This window comes from Lactuca saligna, chromosome 1 (genome assembly GCF_052625555.1).
Source record: "Lactuca saligna cultivar CGN05327 chromosome 1, ASM5262555v1, whole genome shotgun sequence".
Taxonomy (NCBI): domain Eukaryota; kingdom Viridiplantae; phylum Streptophyta; class Magnoliopsida; order Asterales; family Asteraceae; genus Lactuca; species Lactuca saligna.
This window is the reverse complement of record NC_136417.1, coordinates 15,903,452-15,921,630: the sequence shown is the minus strand read 5'-3', so window position 1 is coordinate 15,921,630 and position 18,179 is coordinate 15,903,452. Positions and strand designations below refer to the sequence as shown.

The 18,179-nt window shown below is 33.1% G+C and overlaps 2 protein-coding genes and 1 long non-coding RNA gene across 3 annotated transcripts; 2 read left to right on the top strand and 1 right to left on the bottom strand.

Moving 5' to 3' along the window:
- Nucleotides 1-416: 416 nt before the first annotated feature.
- Nucleotides 417-2,276, bottom strand: LOC145048404 (xanthotoxin 5-hydroxylase CYP82C4-like). The gene is made up of 2 exons (XM_078996880.1): nt 1,260-2,276; nt 417-1,155 (listed from the first exon to the last, which is right to left on the bottom strand). The coding sequence occupies exons 1-2, from the start codon at nt 2,265-2,267 to the stop codon at nt 529-531; spliced, it is 1,635 nt and encodes a 544-aa protein (XP_078853006.1). The 5' UTR covers nt 2,268-2,276; the 3' UTR covers nt 417-528.
- A 10,842-nt stretch (nt 2,277-13,118) lies between these two features.
- On the top strand, nt 13,119-14,662 carry LOC145048402 (uncharacterized). The gene is made up of 3 exons (XR_013682838.1): nt 13,119-13,216; nt 13,581-14,019; nt 14,210-14,662. It is a non-coding gene; the product is annotated as an uncharacterized LOC145048402 (long non-coding RNA).
- Nucleotides 14,663-16,846: 2,184 nt separating this feature from the next.
- On the top strand, nt 16,847-17,497 carry LOC145002933 (uncharacterized). Its single transcript, XM_078962113.1, has one exon. It carries the CDS (start codon nt 16,847-16,849, stop codon nt 17,495-17,497), a length of 651 nt encoding a protein of 216 aa, XP_078818239.1.
- The last annotated feature ends 682 nt before the right edge of the window (nt 17,498-18,179 follow it).

The window sequence follows — 18,179 nt, the reverse complement described above, 5'->3', positions numbered from 1 at the left end:
TCGGAAACCGTCAAAATCAAGATTGACATTTGAATAGATTTTTATATCTTCAAGGTATATAAACAGACAACAATAAGAGAATTTCTGTGTTCAGACATTACTTCACCACACCACAATCTCTTATTTCCATTTATAATCTTCAACTCTAAATATGTTTCAATGATTTGTTTACCATCTATAAAGATTTTACAGTATGTTCTTTTTTTTTCGGTTTTCTTATTTTCATAGACTTTTTACTAAACACCTAACATTGATTGTTTACTACACACCTATCATAAATTATATTTTATATGTGTCAGAGATTCTCTTGTTTTCTGTCTTCATTATACTTCGGTTCTAATATGAACTTTCATCAAGAATTATTTGAAGTAGAATATATCAATTAAGGACCCAAAGGATATATGTGAATTATAAACTTCCAAAGAAAGTGATGGAACTTTTTTATTCTTATTTCACTTCATATATCATTCTTTCATACGACAAAAAGAGAAAACAAAACATAAAGCAACATAATGCTTTTACAACTAATTAAGCATAGAGCTCCGATGGAAGGCGTGGGGTCAAAAGCACCTCCAACGGCATCTTTTTAGGAATAGTCATTCCAGGGCTCTCAGTCATATCCACCAGAAGACCTCCTGGAAGATCCAAATGAAACGAATGAAAAAGACGAGCCAAAGTCAAATGAAGGACTTGAAGCCCAAACGTAGCCCCGGGGCAAGAACGTCGACCCGACCCGAATGGCATGAGCACAAATTGTTGTCCTCTGAGGTCAACATGTTCATACTCAACACCCATAAACCTCTCTGGATTAAATTCAGATGGATCGGTCCAAATCGTATTATCCCTTTGAATCTTCCATACATTTACTATCAATCGAGTCCCAGCTTTCACATTATACCCAGAAACCATACAATCTTCAATCGCCTCCCTTGGTCCTAGCAGCGGACCCGCCGGATAAAGACGCAGAGTTTCTTTGATTACAGCTTGAAGAAATACGAGGTTTTTTATGTCGGATTCCTCCACTTGTCTGTCTTTACCTACTTCATCGTCTAGTTCATGTTGTAGTTTCTTTAGAGCATCAGGATGATTTAGCAACAATGAGATAGCCCACGTTAGCGTCCCAGCTGTCGTGTCGCTACCTCCTAGAATCAATGCCTGTAATATATATTATGCATGCATGCATATATGACTCGAGTATTATAATAATTAATAAACTTGTGACTTATGATCATATAAAGTTATATAATATAATTACTTACCAAGCATGTAGACTTGATGCTTGTATCTGAATCATGCTCGAAACCTGAGAGTTGGCCTTCGTCTTCAAGTGACAACATGACGTCGATAAAATCTTTTACGTCGTCTTTATTTCTCGCTACATCTGATTTCCTTCTTTGCCGATGTTCATCGAGCCACCCTCCAAGAACCAAATCCAGATCCTTCGCGGTTTTTTTCATCTCTTTCTCATATCCATGTAAATCCAACCACCAAAAAAAAGGAATCGCGTCTGATACTACGAAAATGCCAATCAGCCGGAAGAAATTACTGATGGCTTTCTGGCACCTGTCAGCCTCATCGCCACCACCTCCAACACCGAAGTACCTCTTTCCGGCTACCATCATCACAACTATGTTTAACATCATGTATTCCAACCATTTATTCAGTTCGACAGCTACAGGCAGACGATCATTTTCAGCCCATCTCCCGTACAGCTCTTTGATTCCATAGTTGATCTCCGACGAACGGACGTCTTTGAGCATCTCGAGGCGGCGGTTGGACAAGAGCTCAAGGGTGGCGATCTTTCGCATTTCACGCCAAAAGGGAGTGTATGGGGCGAAGCCAAACACCGCGTAGTTATAGCCCATGTGCTTCACTGCGGCGGTTTTAGGCCGGGAAATTAGTGCTTTGTCGTTAATGGTGAAACATTCTTTAGCTACTTCCCAGCTGCTGACCACAAAAGCACGACGGGTTCCGAGCCGGATATTGAACGCTGGACCGTATTTGTCTGCCATGGCTCCTAGTGTACGGTAGAGAAGCTGGTCACCACCACCAAGTAGGTGGAGGTGTCCGATGATTGGCCATGCACCACCGAGTTCAGGAGCTTCCCCAACTATCGATATGGACTTGATTCGACGGACAACTACAACGTAGAAGAGGAATACTAGAGAAATGAGTAACAAAATTAGTTCGACTGAATAATTCATTGTGTATGTATTTTTGAAACATGCGGTGGAGAATATGTGGCATGGGAGAATACATGTATACATACAATATATATACGTGTGTGTTTGTGTTATGAATCATGCCTTGAATTAATGTCATGGAAGGTGAAGCTTTGTTTGGTTGGATTTTGGAGTTCTATACGAGGGACCTGCTACTAATTGTGATTCCATCTTATAATAAACAAATATTTAATACATACCTAATACAAACCGTAATTTGACTTTATTATTAAAATGTATAAATGTGACAGTATGATTTATTTCAACGGTTCTGGATTTATCGAAAGTAACGTATGGTTTTTTAGTTTATCCCAATGGAAGTTATTGATCTGATAAGTTACGTGGAAGACGTTCAAATAGGATAATTCTAAATGCACATAAAAGTTATAAATACATGAAAATGGAGTAACTCAATCACTATATCAATCATTACGAGTGAAAATTAGTTTTAAAAACAAAACTTCAAAAATGGTCCATGTGGTTTTCGAAAATATTAAGTTTAGTTTTTAAGTTCAAAAAACCTCACAGATGGTCCCTGTGGTTTCAAAACTTTTAACAAATGGTCATTTTCGCTAACGCCGTTAGCTTTTGGCCGTTAAGTGAAGGGCATTTTTGTCTTTTCACTACCATAGGGACCATTTATGAAGTTTTGTCTTATTAAAAAAAATATATTTAATATGAACTCTCTCTCTCTCTCTCTCTCTCTCTCTCTCTCTCTCTCTCTCTCTCTCTCTCTCTCTCTCTCTCTCTCTCTCAATTCCAAATATCAATAACTCACCATTCCAATTCATGTTTGAGTTCGTGTTTGTGATTTCTAGGAAACCAACCATTCCAAAAATCAAAAACCGAAACCCAATTTAAAAAAGATATACTTTTCCAGAAATAATAACAAAAAAAAGCATAAATTAAATGTGTGTTCTTCATGAAACCATTTTTCTGTTTGTTCTTCAACCCATGAATCAAATATCCAAGTGTTTAAACTGGTGACCTTCACCAGCGATGGCAACCTTCCTCCTATTCCCTTCTATTTCATTAACTCCGGCTGCTAAACACCTTCTGTTGGGTAAGCCCTCCTCACAACTGATTAAATGCCACCGCAATCACCCCCGTATTACAGTTGCACAATCGAAGGTTGGAGTACCAAGAGAAGGAGCTCATCGGAAGAACTGGTTGTTCTTCCTTCTTCCACTAATTACAGTCACCCTTTTCGCTATTTGTTGTCTTCTGTTATTCTTCCCCTTGATTGGACCACAGATGACGAACAAATGGACCAAGGAGGATATTGCAGGAGCTCCTTAAACTTTTTCTCTTATTTCTCCAACAAACGGAGGGTTTTTCTAAGTTGGAGGGTTTTTAAGACCGGGTCCAGTGGTTTCGAGCAGTCATGAAAAAACTCGTATGTGGCTGCATACTGCCTTTTCTAGGTTGAACATGCCTTTTCTTTGAAGATTTGATTTCATCATTGAAGAGTAGCATGTTCGAATTGAGAGCCAATGTTTGATCGAATTGCAAGGGGTGAGGTGTGGTTTTTGATCTGCCTTCGAACCAATTCTTTTTTGCCTAGGTTGTCGCCGCTAGAAACGTAAATTAAACCCTTAGAGGGTCGCCAAAGATCGATCTCTTTGCCCCTCCTTGCAGTTCGATCAAATATCACCAGACCATTTTTTCTGCCTGCTTATGTTCGTCTTCTTCGATCTGCCATGGACAAAAGTCCTTTCCCCTTATTTGTATTGGAGAGAGAGAGAGAGAGAGAGAGAGAGAGAGAGAGTTAATATCAAATAATTATTATTTTTCTTTTTTTCAAAAAAAAAGACAAAACTTCATAAATGGTCCCTGTGGTAGTGAAAAGACATAAATACCCTTCACTTAACGGCCAAAAGCTAACGACGTTAGCGAAAAGGGCCATTTGTTAAAATTTTGAAACCACAGGGACCATCTGTGAGGGTTTTTGAACTTAAGGACTAAACTTGATATTTTCGAAAACCACAGGGACCATTTTTGAAGTTTTGTCTAGTTTTAATTTAAATTTTCATTTCTTTTGCTCCTACTTCTACAAAACTTTCAACTTTTGCCCTTTAGGTTTTGAATATTCATATGTATTGTTATATTAGAATAAAAAAAGTATATAATAATAATATTAATAATATATTAAATTACAATCGATAAAAGACGAAGTTAAGGATATTAAGGCTAGAGGGAGTGGTGTAACCGAAACCGCACTGTCGTCTTTGCCATGTAAGCGCCACGTCATTTTTATCACAAAAGTGTGGTTCCTTATCACACCCAAGGAGTGGTGTCACACTTTCTTTTAAAAAAAATAAATAAAAACTTTAATTCTCCCCACCCAATCACAAAACAGTCAAATTATTTAAACCCAATCACAAGTCGTGACTATTTTTTGTCGCACTGCGGTTTGAACAACACCAAACCACACCCATGGGGTGGTGTTCGCTGTTTATGTGGGAAACCGCACTGCCTGAAACCACACCACACCCTCCAGTCTTACATTGTGCAAATATTTGTTTTTTTTATTTTATTTTTTATGGAATTAAAGTCATTTAATAATCAACCAAAGTTACTAATTTAGGTTTATTTTTTAATTATTTTACTATGTAATGGTTTTAGTCTTGAATATATATATATATATATATATATATATATATATATATATATATATATATATATATATATATATATATATATATATATACACACGCTAATTACTAATGATGATGATGGTTATGTTTAATTATCTTTAACTAAAATCATAAAAAATCAATAGATATACTATAAAATTATAAAAACATAATCTTTTTCTCTGTTATTAAAATAATAATAAAATAATTTAGAATTTTGTTGTTATGAATAATAAAAATAATCATCTTCTCTATATATAAACGAACTGAACAAACAAAAACAAATGTTTGTTTATTTGCGTTTGTTTAAATTAACCGAACAAATAAAAAATAAACAAAAATGAATTTAACGAATACAAACAAAAGTTTATTTATGTTCGTTCATTTAAACTTGTCTACTTAAAACATTAAATGTATTTAACTCAATAAACTATAATCTCTATTTAGAAAAAAAAATCTGGATAAACATAGATAAATAAATGAGCATAAATGTCAAAGCAAGACCATATCTTTTTTTTCAACAAATATTTAATATCTCTTATTTTGTTTGAGATTGAACCAATAACCTCTTAGTTAGTTGGTAGATTAAGAACTTTCATTTAACCAAATGGGCTAGCTTTAACTTGTCAATACTTATATGTATAAATGGTTAAATAAATGTTGCTAAAAACGAATTAGAAAAGTTAGAAATGGGTTTGTCATTAAAAATATAAATTTAAAGTAATAAAAAATATATAATTAACATTTAATGAAAAATAAATTTTATTGAAAATGTTTGAATTTATAGTGATAGTAAAAATAAAATTTATTAACATATATATTTAAAGATTTTTAAGATATATATATATATATATATATATATATATATATATATATATATATATATATATATATATATATATATATATTTACTTTTGAAATTTTGTTTGTTCATCTTTGACCTTAAATATTTTTATTTATTTATATATTACTTGATAAAACTTATAACAATGAAAAAACATTTTAAATACAATTCATTCATATATTTTTTTAATCAAGTATTATCTATAAACAACAAAAATATTTAAGATTAAAGTTGAAAAGTAAAAATTCAAAAGTCAAACATGAACAATTTATTTGGGACGGAGGTAGCATTATATTTACAAATGAAAATTATGTAAGATGAAGATCATGGTTGAATTTTTAAAAACCTTAAAAATAAATCAAGTTAGAAGTTGGTTTTTAAGAACTTTAGATGACTACAACCTATATATTATAAAAACGATATACTACGGTGAGTTGTTTTAAGTTTAAAGATAATCTCCTTATGACAAAGGGTATAATTGTCAACACGAGCACATATTCCATAATTTTTAATTTCTTTTATGAATCTTATATTTTTATTTATACATATTATCATTCTAATTATACCGTCAATAATAAACACTTTCCAAAAAAAATTATATGCATATTTATGAGGTATCAATATATAGAATCCAAACATTTATGATTAAATTGTTTAATAAGGAAATATTATCTTTAAATCTTTTCAAATTTATGTACCCTTATCAATTTCAAATCCGGTCATTTAATTATATCTAATTAATTATAGATGTAAATCATATATGTTTTATAATTATCGTAACTTAATTTAATATTAGGACTCATGTTTTTCAATTATACTATTTTCCATATTCTGTTATGATATATAGATATCTTATAAAATCACTGTTTATCATTTTATATATCCTTATAAACTTTATATAATATTACGTATCATACAAATCATGAAAAGAAATTGTTTCTTACCCCTCTCAATCACCAAAAAAAAAATTGTTTCTTCAACCTCTATTTACACTTATTGCTGCCTACTTCCATCATCCATCATCCATAACAGGTTTCATTATCCTCTACAATGTTTGTTTTTGTTGTTATATTATGAATAATGTATAGAATGGTGTTTCCAATATGTGTATGCAAACTGGTTTATTTTCTTTAGGGTTAAAAGATTTAATAATTGTAACTTTTCTTAATTCACATTTTGTTTCGTTTACCGAATGCTATTTGATTTTCGTCTTTATTGAATTGAAAACTGTTTTTTTGGTGAATATATGGTTTACACTTTTTCCTTCATTAAAACAATAATCATGACAACAACAATCGCTGTCAAAGTGTATAAAACCAATGTGCCGAAATATATCGATGTATTAGGCATCAATGTTTACAAATAATATAGACCATTTATGTTACAATCTCATAAATGATCATGTATTCAATAAATTTTGTCACGTGGATCATAATATAATTACACTTTTAATGTTGTCCCATATTATAATTAATAACAATTATATGTCGACTATTTTTTAAATATATATATATATACACATTATATCATCTTATTCTGCAAGTCTGCATTAGGATCCAAATATTTGACTTTACCAGTTAGACTTTGGCCAAAAAGTTATTTATTCATCCCTTAATGTTTGGCTTAATCCACTGAGTTTGTTATTGCACAAACAACATTTTATAACAATAATTTTTTTTATTGTTCGTAATAAACTATGTTGACCAAGTCTATTATGGTCAAATTGTTTTAAGTTTGGATAACAAACTACGTTGACCAAATCTATTATTTTCAATTTGTTTTAAGTTTAAATAACAAATTATGTTAACCAAATCTATTATTGTCAACTTGTTTTAAGTTTAAAGGTAATCTCTTTATGACCAAGAGTATAATTATCAACGCAAGCACATACTCCACAAATTTTAATTTTTTTCATGAATCTTATATTCTTATTTATGTAGATTATCATTCCAATTATGCCGTCAATCATAAACAATTTCCAAAATAATTATATGCATATTTATCGGGTTTCAATATATAGAATCCAGACATTATCGTTTAATAAGGAAATGTTATCTTTAAATCTTTTCAAAATCATATACCCTTATCAGTTTAGAAACTACCATTTAATTTAATCTTATTAAAAAGGACTTAATTCATCTATTTTTGATACATATTTTTATTGAATATAAAATCACGACACACGTTTTGCAATTATATCTCTATATTTGTTAACCAACTTTAATTCGTTATTATCTTCACCAATATCCTTTAATTCCATTCATTGCATAATCATTTTTTATGGTATGTTATGATATTCATCTATGCTATTACTATTCTCTCCAACTTTATGCATTTCATCTTACATTTTACAGTATACAACATATACGAATACCAACAATGGAAGAAACAAATCAAAAACATCGCCAAGTCCACCACTGTTGGATATCACAAACGGTAAAATTTTAATTTAATATTAGCATTAGATGTTCAGTAAATATAATTTATTGATTTTTATATTCCCGTTAAATTTCATATTTAATATCTAATATATTTTCATTTCATCCACATTTATCATACTTTTTTTTAAAGAAAATAACTTCTACATCCCCACTAATTGTCGGGTTACTCGAAAATGTTAGGAATTACATTCAAACTCATCAGCTCATAACGTCCTACGACCGAATATGTAACCTACAACAATTTCATCAAGGTATTCACTTTCACAAATAACCAATCAGGGTAAATTATTAATAATTATTTTAATATTATTCTCCCACTGTCAGTCAAAACCATATAACGACTATTAATTTCACCAAATTTAATATTTGTTATGATACTAATAAACAGTTATAAACGGTCCGTATTTAATGTCTAATATATAATTTATTGATTTTTATATTCCCGTTAAATTTCATATTTAATGTCTAATATATTTTCATTTCATCCACATTTATCATACTTTCTTTAAGAAAATAACTTCTACATCCCCACTAGTTGTCGGGTTATTCGAAAATGTTAAGAATTACATTCAAACTCATCATCTCATAACGTCATACGACTGAATATGCAACCTACAACAATTTCATCAAGGTATTCACTTTCACAAATAACCAATCAGGGTAAATTATTAATAATCATTTTAATATTATTCTCCCACTGTCAGTCAAAACCATATAACGACTATTAATTTCACCAAATTTAATATTTGTTATGATATTAATAAACAGTTATAAACGGTCCGTATATATCGCCGACTCCAAATATCCAAACAAATAAAAATGCTATAACTTTCAAGGATGTAAGGACGCATCACAACTCTGGTAATAGTTATCATATTGTTACATTACTATTTATTATATTTTTTGTATTTAACTGATTATAAATTTAATTTCAATATATGTACTTTAATATTACATATACATATTCATATTTTCCTTATCATTTACAATACAATTTTTTTTTCCTTCAGAAAATCATATCTTCATAACGCCAGTTTCTCAAGTTATGTAACACCCCGTTTTAAATAGAATAGTTAAATGGTTAGTGGGGTGTTGGTTTTGGGAAGTCAACTGGCAAGAATTGAATCTCCAGGGGTTAAAGTGTAATTTAGGGACTTAATTTGTAAAGATTTTCATAAGTCAATGAGTGTTTGATATTATTTGGGCTTAATAAGTAAAGAACTATGGAAATAGGGGTAAAGAATAAATATCAGACTTAAATTGAAAGGTTTTGGATGGTTGGGGTCTGTTTGGTAATTTATGGGTCGAATTTGAAAAGGATTTTCGAGGTTAGAGTAGAAAGGGTAAAAGTTGGCCTCATTTTGAAAGAATAAGAAAAGGGAGGGACCAAAGTTGTTGTTATGGAGAAAAGTTTGATGGGCTATAGGACTATAAAACCCATTACCTGTTAACCCTAACCCTAGCATGAAAGCAGCTGCCATCATCGGAAGACCTCCAGCAGTCACCCTCACCTCTTCTCCTCTCCAGCCGACTGAGCCAACCCTGCTACATCGGAAAGAAAGCAAGACCGTCGGAGGTTGTTGCTATGGATCGTCGTCGCCGTTCCTCGATCAGTTACGTCGCCGCCTCCCTTCTCCGATGTCAAGGCCGCAAATGGCGCTGCCGGTAAGGATGTCTTTGCTAAGGTCCCATGGCCACCGACGACAACAACCTCGGCTGTCGCTGTTACCATTCGCGGATAAAGAAAAGACCCTATCGATCCTTCTTCCCCGTTTCTGTTCTGACAGTACACTGCTACTATTCGATTGCCATCCAACCACCACCTCCCTGCTGTTACTACCGTACCCTCAGTCACAACCATCACCGTTGAAGACGAAGGGCCGCCATGGAGCGCCAAGGCAGTATGTGACCGGAGGAGACCCTTGGTTGGTCGTCGTCGATGATTTGCTGCTGCCAACTTGAATCAACCGCCTACTCCGACTGCCGTACGCCTTCATGCGAAGGTTGTGCTGGAGTGTTGTATGCAGTGTAAGGTTTATTTGTGTGAGTTTGTCAAGCTTGGAAGCTGAGGACCGCCACTGCCACCACCGTGATATGGTGGCTGCCGCCATGTGCCGCATGTGTGTGTTCATTTTGTTTAGAGGGTGTTTGGATAAATGCATTTTTAGCTTAATTAGCTTATTGCTTATTGCTTATTGTGGTGGGAATAAGCATTTTTTTAAAATGTGTTTGGATTAGTTTATTGCGGTGGGAATAAACAATAAGCAATAAGCATTTGAAGTGTTTGGCAAACAAAACAGGTTATATGAGTAAAATGACTAATAAGCAATAAGCAATAAGCATTACCCCCCTTGCTTATTAAAATCAGCTTATTTAGCTTATTCCCACCGCAATAAGCTAATTTTTTAAGCATCCTATCCAAACACTTAAATTAGCTTATTGTGGTGAAAATAAACAATAAGCAATAAGCTATCATTTTTTTCCCTATCCAAACACCCTCTTAGTGTGTGTGATTATTTTGAGTTTTTGCATTGTAATGTGTAAATTACAAATTGGAATAATGAAAGGAAAAATCAAACCACCACCGGCAGCCATGTCGGGTGGCGGTGTGTTTACCTTGTTGAGATTGATTCGTTTGGGGTGCTTGAAACCCTAATGGGCCTTGTAAGCTCTAATGGTCCCAATGAAGCCTAATGGGCTTAGTGAAAACCCTAATGGGTCTAATGGACCCTAATTGACCCAATAAAGCCCTAATGGACCTTAAAGCCCAACAAATTGATAAATGGACTAATATTTGGGTTGGAAACCCTTATGATGATAAAACCCTAACTTTGAAAATTAATCGGGAGACACACACGAGAATTATTTAATAGTTTGAAACATTAAAATAATAATCATTGGCAAAGATTAATCTAAGCAATATTGGACTTATTAGGACCCACTTTTGGGCCATTGGAATGGAATTGTATGATTAAGCCTAATCAAACCATATGACTTGTTTAGAAGAATGATGGACTTAATGGATTAAGTCTTTAATGGGTTAAGTGAGAAACACTTAACCCTAATCGTCATTTTACATGAAAACCCTAATTTCACTTGGGTTTTATTGTTGGGCCTTTCTATTGGGCCTTGATGATTCGGTTATTACTGGGTCATCCAATGTCAAGTAATTGAGTAAGGCCCATATGAGGAGTTGGGCCCAATTTGGAAAATTAGGCCATAGATGGACCACAGTTTGGGCCTGAATGATTATATGATGTTGGGCCTTAAAATAAGACCATGTATAGGTCTGGGCCCAATTTAGAAAATTAGGCTATATGTTGGGCTTTGAGCCATAGTTGGAATTTTGGGCTTTTGGAGTGTGAGTTGGACCTTGGGCTTGGAACCCAATTATCAATTGGGTGTTGTTTGATGTTGACAGTTTGGGAATCTATCAACCAGCAGCTAGAGTTTCATCCGCAGGAGTTCAGCAGTGATAGATGAGTTTTCCTCACTATACTCAAAGGTCTAAGGCACTAAGGCCGGCCCTTTGAATTGTTATTAGTTATGTTATGCTAGTATGATCTGTTAGATCGGTATCCTAGAGGGTAAGATGATAATATGTGATATATTATATGACCTGTTAGTTAGACATCCTAGAGGGTAGGATAATATTATATGTTATGTGGTATGATCCGGTAGATCAGTTTGTTATCTATAGACTGTTATGAAATTATCTAGTATATGTGCACATGTTGTTTATTGGTTGAGGCTTATCTGCTTTGTGCGAAAGCCAATAGACCTGGGCATTCCAACCTGTTGGTTGTGGGCCTGGAGTATTCCATCCCGAGGATGACTCAACTCATAGTATGTGGGCATTCCAACATGTTGGTTGTGGAGTTAGGGTATTCTATCCCGAGGATGATTGGACCCATAGTATATTATATGTTATATGTGCACATGTTTGTTTATTGGTTGAGGCTTATCTGCTTTGTGCGAAAGCTAACAGACCTGGGCATTCCAACCTGTTGGTTGTAGGCCTGGGGTATTCCATCCCGAGGATGATTGGACCCATAGAATGTTGGCATTCCAACCGGAAGGTTGAGGGCCTGGGGTATTCCAACCCGATGATTGATTTGGACCCATAGTATGCTTTTTATGGTTATATTTGTATTGTGTGAGTATGGGTATTTTGGGGGGAACTCGCTAAGCTTTCGGGTTTACAATTTTAGTTTATTGTTTCAGGTGCATTAAGGGATCGTGGCAAGGCAAAGGCGTGATCGTACAACTCCTCATAGTTCATGATTTTATGATTTAATTCTAGGGATACTCTGGTGATTAAACTATTTTGAAAACAAACTGTAATAACTTAATGGTTTTAAATGTTCTAAAAAGTTTTAAATTGGCTTGAATTTTATGGGTGTAACAAGTTACTCGGAAAGTTACTCCATCACCTTCAACATCATCCTCTCATAACCGTTATACTGCAAAATGTGCAACATTCATTTATTTCCTCAAGATCACCATTGTCACATATCACCGGTCAGGGTAAGGTTTTCATAATTATTTTTTTATTATGTTTACCTAAACAATTTAAATAATATAAAAACTTTAATACATTCAATATTTACTAGCATAAAAAACTACCAATGAAGAGTTGTAAATAGTTCAAGTATGTTGCCAATTTCAAATTATCAAACAATTCAAAATGCAACAACTTTCAATGCAGGCAAGACCTATCCGAACTATGGTAATATATTTGAAATTATTTCATTATTAATTAATACATAGTATTTTTATTTTATCATATAATTACATACGTTGTATTTCACTTTATACTTTTTCTCACGTTTAAAAGCTACTTCACAATTATTACAAACACAATCATTGATCTTATCTAATCATTATTTTTTCAAAAAATGTGCTACATTTCAAGAAAATAACACAACAAAAATGATAAGAGGGAAACGAAAACAGTTCAATACAAAGGATATTCCTTTTTTGATTTGAATGAAGATTTTGTGGAGAACTCAACCAATACTATTATTCGTTCTCAACCTTCCTTCGATTATATTGATAAGATTGATTACCAAGGTATGTTATCATCTGTTTTGTTAACATATGTACTTATACATTTTTGCACTTAATTTTATAAATATTCATTGTCTTATTAATAATTTAAATTATGTTTATTTTGATGCACCAAGAAAAAAGAAACAAACATTTGTGTCTTATAATTCAATTGGTTAAAACGATGTAAGGATTGACACCCAGACTAAATATATTGACATAAGTAAAGTTACTGTTTCTTTCCATTTAAAATTTTAAATTTTGATTATCCAATGAAAAATTATCCTTTCAATATGTTATCACCCTTTTCATATTATGCTTATAGTATATATTATGTGATGAGTTTTTTTTTTTTTTTTTTTTTTTGTTTTTTTTTGTTTCTTTATAGATTTTTGATTCTGGTGATGCGGTATATGTTTGCTCTACATGTAAAGTTAGGGTTTGGAAGGGAGAAGCAATAAGAGGAAATAAAGATTTAAGGAAAACATCTTATTCCATTTGTTGTTACAATGGAAAAGTAGAATTACCAAACTTGATTCACCCACCTCAGTTATTGCTTGATTTATATAGCGGAGTTATTGAAAAAAGCCATAACTTTATAAAAAAAATATTTATAGATACAATATGATGTTTGCATTTACATATATGGCTGGTAAGACTGATCATGTCATTAACTCTGGAGGTGGTCCTTATGTTTATCGAATGCATGGACAAAATTATCATATTGCAGGCAGCTTACTACCATAGGAAGGCGAATTACCAAAATTTTGTCAGTTGTATATATACGATACAAATCATGAGGTTGACAACAGATTCAATGCATACGAGTATGTAAATACATTATATCATATAATAGCATTAAACACACATAACACACACATACATACATACACACACACACACACACATATATATATATATATATATATATATATATATATATATATATATATGGTTATCATTTTTATTATGCCTCATAATATTTATATCCATAATTTTGTTTTCCTATTAATGTAGTTTAAAAAAGAAAAAGTCAACATCTCATAATTCAATGGGAAATCATTTTTCACTGGAGTTCTTGACTATTCATGAGCTAATGGGTTTATTGGATTCTATCAACCCATTAGTTAAGCAATTTAGAATGGCACGTGATCGATTTGGATCAAATCCAACAGGACAAGAGAAAAAGACGGTAGACAGTATAATCTTCCTACCACAAGTGAGGTTGTTGCACTTATTGTAGGTGGCATTGACGGTTCCGATTCATGAGATATTTTTTTGGAAACTCAAAGTCGTCAACTTCAACGTATTAATGAGTTGCATCCGCAATATCTTTCACTTCAATATCCTTTATTGCTCCCTTATGCCAAAGGGATTTTGATTGGATATATTACATCATGGTGTTGAAGAGCCAAGTTCCAAAGGACGAATAACACTGACAATGTGAGAGTTTTTTGTTTATCATATACAACAGAGAACTAATGAAATATATTTGATATTACGTTCCAGAAAACTCTTTCAATAGTTTTTTTGTTGATTCGTATACAATGGTTGAAAATGACCGACTTAATTATATTCGGTTTAACCAACCAACATTACGTGTCCCTCCTTATGGAGACCTGGCCGAGGCTGCTCAAGAAGGAACTGAAGATGCTTCTACGATGGGAAACTGTATTATTATTCTGTCTTCTTTTACGGGTGGCAGCGGTTACATGCAACAAAATTACTTAGACGCAATGACTTTAGTTAAGTGGTTTGTTTATCGTGATATTTTTTTTAACCGTTACATGTAATCCTAAATGGTCAGAGGTAATTAGATTCGTTAAATCTGAAAATCTTAAACCCGAAGACAGGCCTGATATTTTGACAAGAATATTCAAAATAAAACTTGATTCACTAATCACTAGATTTAGGGAAGAAAAAAATTTAGGTGAAGTCGATGGAGGTATAAATCTAAAATGTAATTATTCATTTTATTTTATTTTTATATTATAATATTATACATTAACCAAGTAACATATTTTGCATCATACAGTTATGTATACGATCGAGTTTCAAAAAAAGAGTCTTCCACATTGTCATGTATGCCTATTTTTAGAAAAAAAAGTCTAAACTTCCAAATCCCGAAGACATAGATCGTGTTACATGTGCTGAATTGCCAAATAAGGAACTTGAACCAGATTTGTATCAAATTTTTTCTGACAACATGATACATGGACCTTGCGGCAATGATTTTCCATTTATATCATGTATGAAAAAAGGCAAATGTTCTAAAGGATTTCCAAAAGACTTTACAAATGATATGTATATTGATGATGATGATGGTTATCCAGTTTACCAAATATGTGAAATTGGAAACAATGTTTTGAAAAACGGAGTTTCTTTGGACAATAGGTATAAAAATTATTTTTTTATTTATATAAACATTTATCTCTTTATAAATGTTATCTTTTATAGGAAATATATATTAAATGATCTTAATTTTCTTTATGAAATTTCGTTTCTGTTTTTAGATATGTTGTTCCATATAATAAGATACTTTTGAAGCAATACCAAACCCATATGAATCTTGAGTGGTGTAATTAGCTTGGATCAATAAAGTACATTTTTAAGTATATTAACAAAGGTCGAGACAGGATCACTGCGTCTTTTTATGACGCCAAAAATAACAAAAAACAACATAAAAAAAAAACAACGATCATGATGAAATTGTTGGCTATTATAATTGTCGTTATATTTCTTCTTGTGAGGCATGCTAGAGACTTTTTAGGTATGATATTTATTATAGAACACCACCTGTTGAAAGGTTGTTGTTTCACCTACAAGACAGACAACTTGTTGTGTTTAAACCATCCCAACGTGTTACTAATGTTGTTTCTAAACCAACTATTGTTGCTTCTCAATTTTTGGCATGGATGGAATGTAATAGCTATGATGAAAAGGCAAGGGAGTTGTCGTATATTGAATTCTCAACTCAATACGTTTGGAATAAATCAGATAAAATATGGACAAGAAGAAAAAAAAAAAGACAAAGGCACTTGGAAGAATTAATCATGTGTCTCCCAAGTCTGGTGATGTTTATTAATTACACATTTTACTCAACAAAGTAAAGGGTCCTACTTGCTATGAAGATATTATAACGGTTAACAAGATCGTTTATGACTCTTACAAAGATACTTGCTACGCTCTTGGTCTATTAGACAATGATAGAGAGTACATATCTTCTATACTCCCTCCGTCCCATTTTAGTTGTCCACAAGTAAAAAACACATTGTTTAAGAAAAGTACATTTAATGCAACTTTTTGTAAACAAAATGACTTATCTACCCTTCTTATGAGCTATTAATACAATTAATCAATCATTAATAAAGAGAAACGGTTGAACCATTTCTCTCCGATGGAATAAAGAGAAAAACAAAAATAATTAAAGAACTATTAAATGCTTAATTTAACTAATCGGAAAATGAAAGTATTTGGAGGCAAAATGTTCCCACCAATTTTTGTTTTACTGTAAATTGAAACCAAACTTACCTCGTAATGAAAAAAAAAATTAAGCCGTGCAGTAGCAAAATTTGGCTCCAAATTCTCCCACCAAAAACAATTCAATGAATCTTTATAAACCATTTTCCTTCATCTTTTTTTCCTACGTAAGTCATGGAGAACACTTTAACTTCATTGACTAAAAAACACACAACCTATGCCCAACGTCAAGATATATTTCAAGCCTTGTTGCAGCACAATTCTAATGGAGAGCTAAGAAGGGGTTCCATAAATGATGTAGCTGCACTTTTCGGAGTTTCTAAACGCACCGTAAGTCGTATTTGGAATCGGGCTAAAATTCAAGTGGAGAATGGATCAATAATTGATTTTTCTTCAAAGAAGCTAAAAGTTGTTGGGCGAAGAAGGGTTCAACTCGATTTGAATCAAGTTTCACAAATTCCATTACGTCGTCGAACTACCATTCGGTCTATTGCAAAGTCATTAGGTATTGCAAAATCAACTTTGCATAGACGAATAAAAGAAGGTGACCTTAGACCACACACAAATGCTATCAAGCCGGACCTTACCGATGCAAATAAAACAAAGAGGTTAGAATTTTGTTTATCTATGATCACTCGGTCATTACCTAATTCCAATACCACATTCCATGATATGTTTAATGTCATCCACATTGATGAAAAATGGTTTTACATATCAAGATCATCAAAACGATACTACCTCGTTCCCGGTGAGGATGAACCGTTGAGAACATGTAAAAGCAAAAAGTTCATTACAAAAGTCATGTTTCTCGCAGCGGTTGTGTAGCACCTGGTTTCCGGTATGTGGATTTTATTTGAAGTATTGCCCTATTTTAGCCTTGGACTCGGAGAGTCACAAGGTCCGACTCGCCGAGTAGGGGCGAGACTCAGGACACGTTTAAGTTGGCGACTCGGCGGGTCCATATCCTGGACTCGGCGAGTCACCGCTGTTGGATGAAACCCTAAGTTTCAGAGGTTTGCTCCCTATTTAAACCTCATATCTGCCCCTTGCCAGCCCCCATTCACCCCCAGAGCTCCCAACCCTCGTCCTAAGCTTGTTTCTTGTGTAGTTGAGACTCTTGTGTGCATTCTTGAAGGTTTTGAGGCAAGAAGGGGAAGGAGATCAAGAGAAAGGAGAGCCATCCAAGCATCATTGTGTTTTTCAGCTGTATCATTGAGGTATATCTCGTTTTCCCCCTGTTTCTATGCTTAAGATTTCATTTGAGACACTCTTGGGCAATTCTTCAAGCTTGTTTGTGCTTAATGTTTCGTAATAAGTGGATTGGCCTTTAGATCTAGGCAAGATTGAGCTCCAGGAGCTCAGATCTGTTAGCTTTATGGCCCCATGTGGCTTGTTCATCCTAGATCTACCCTTTTGAGGCATTTTGAACCCTAAAATCCATATTAGTGAGTATCCACACGTAAAGTTGGAAACTTTACGTGTGATTTGTGTCCTAGAAGTCCAGATC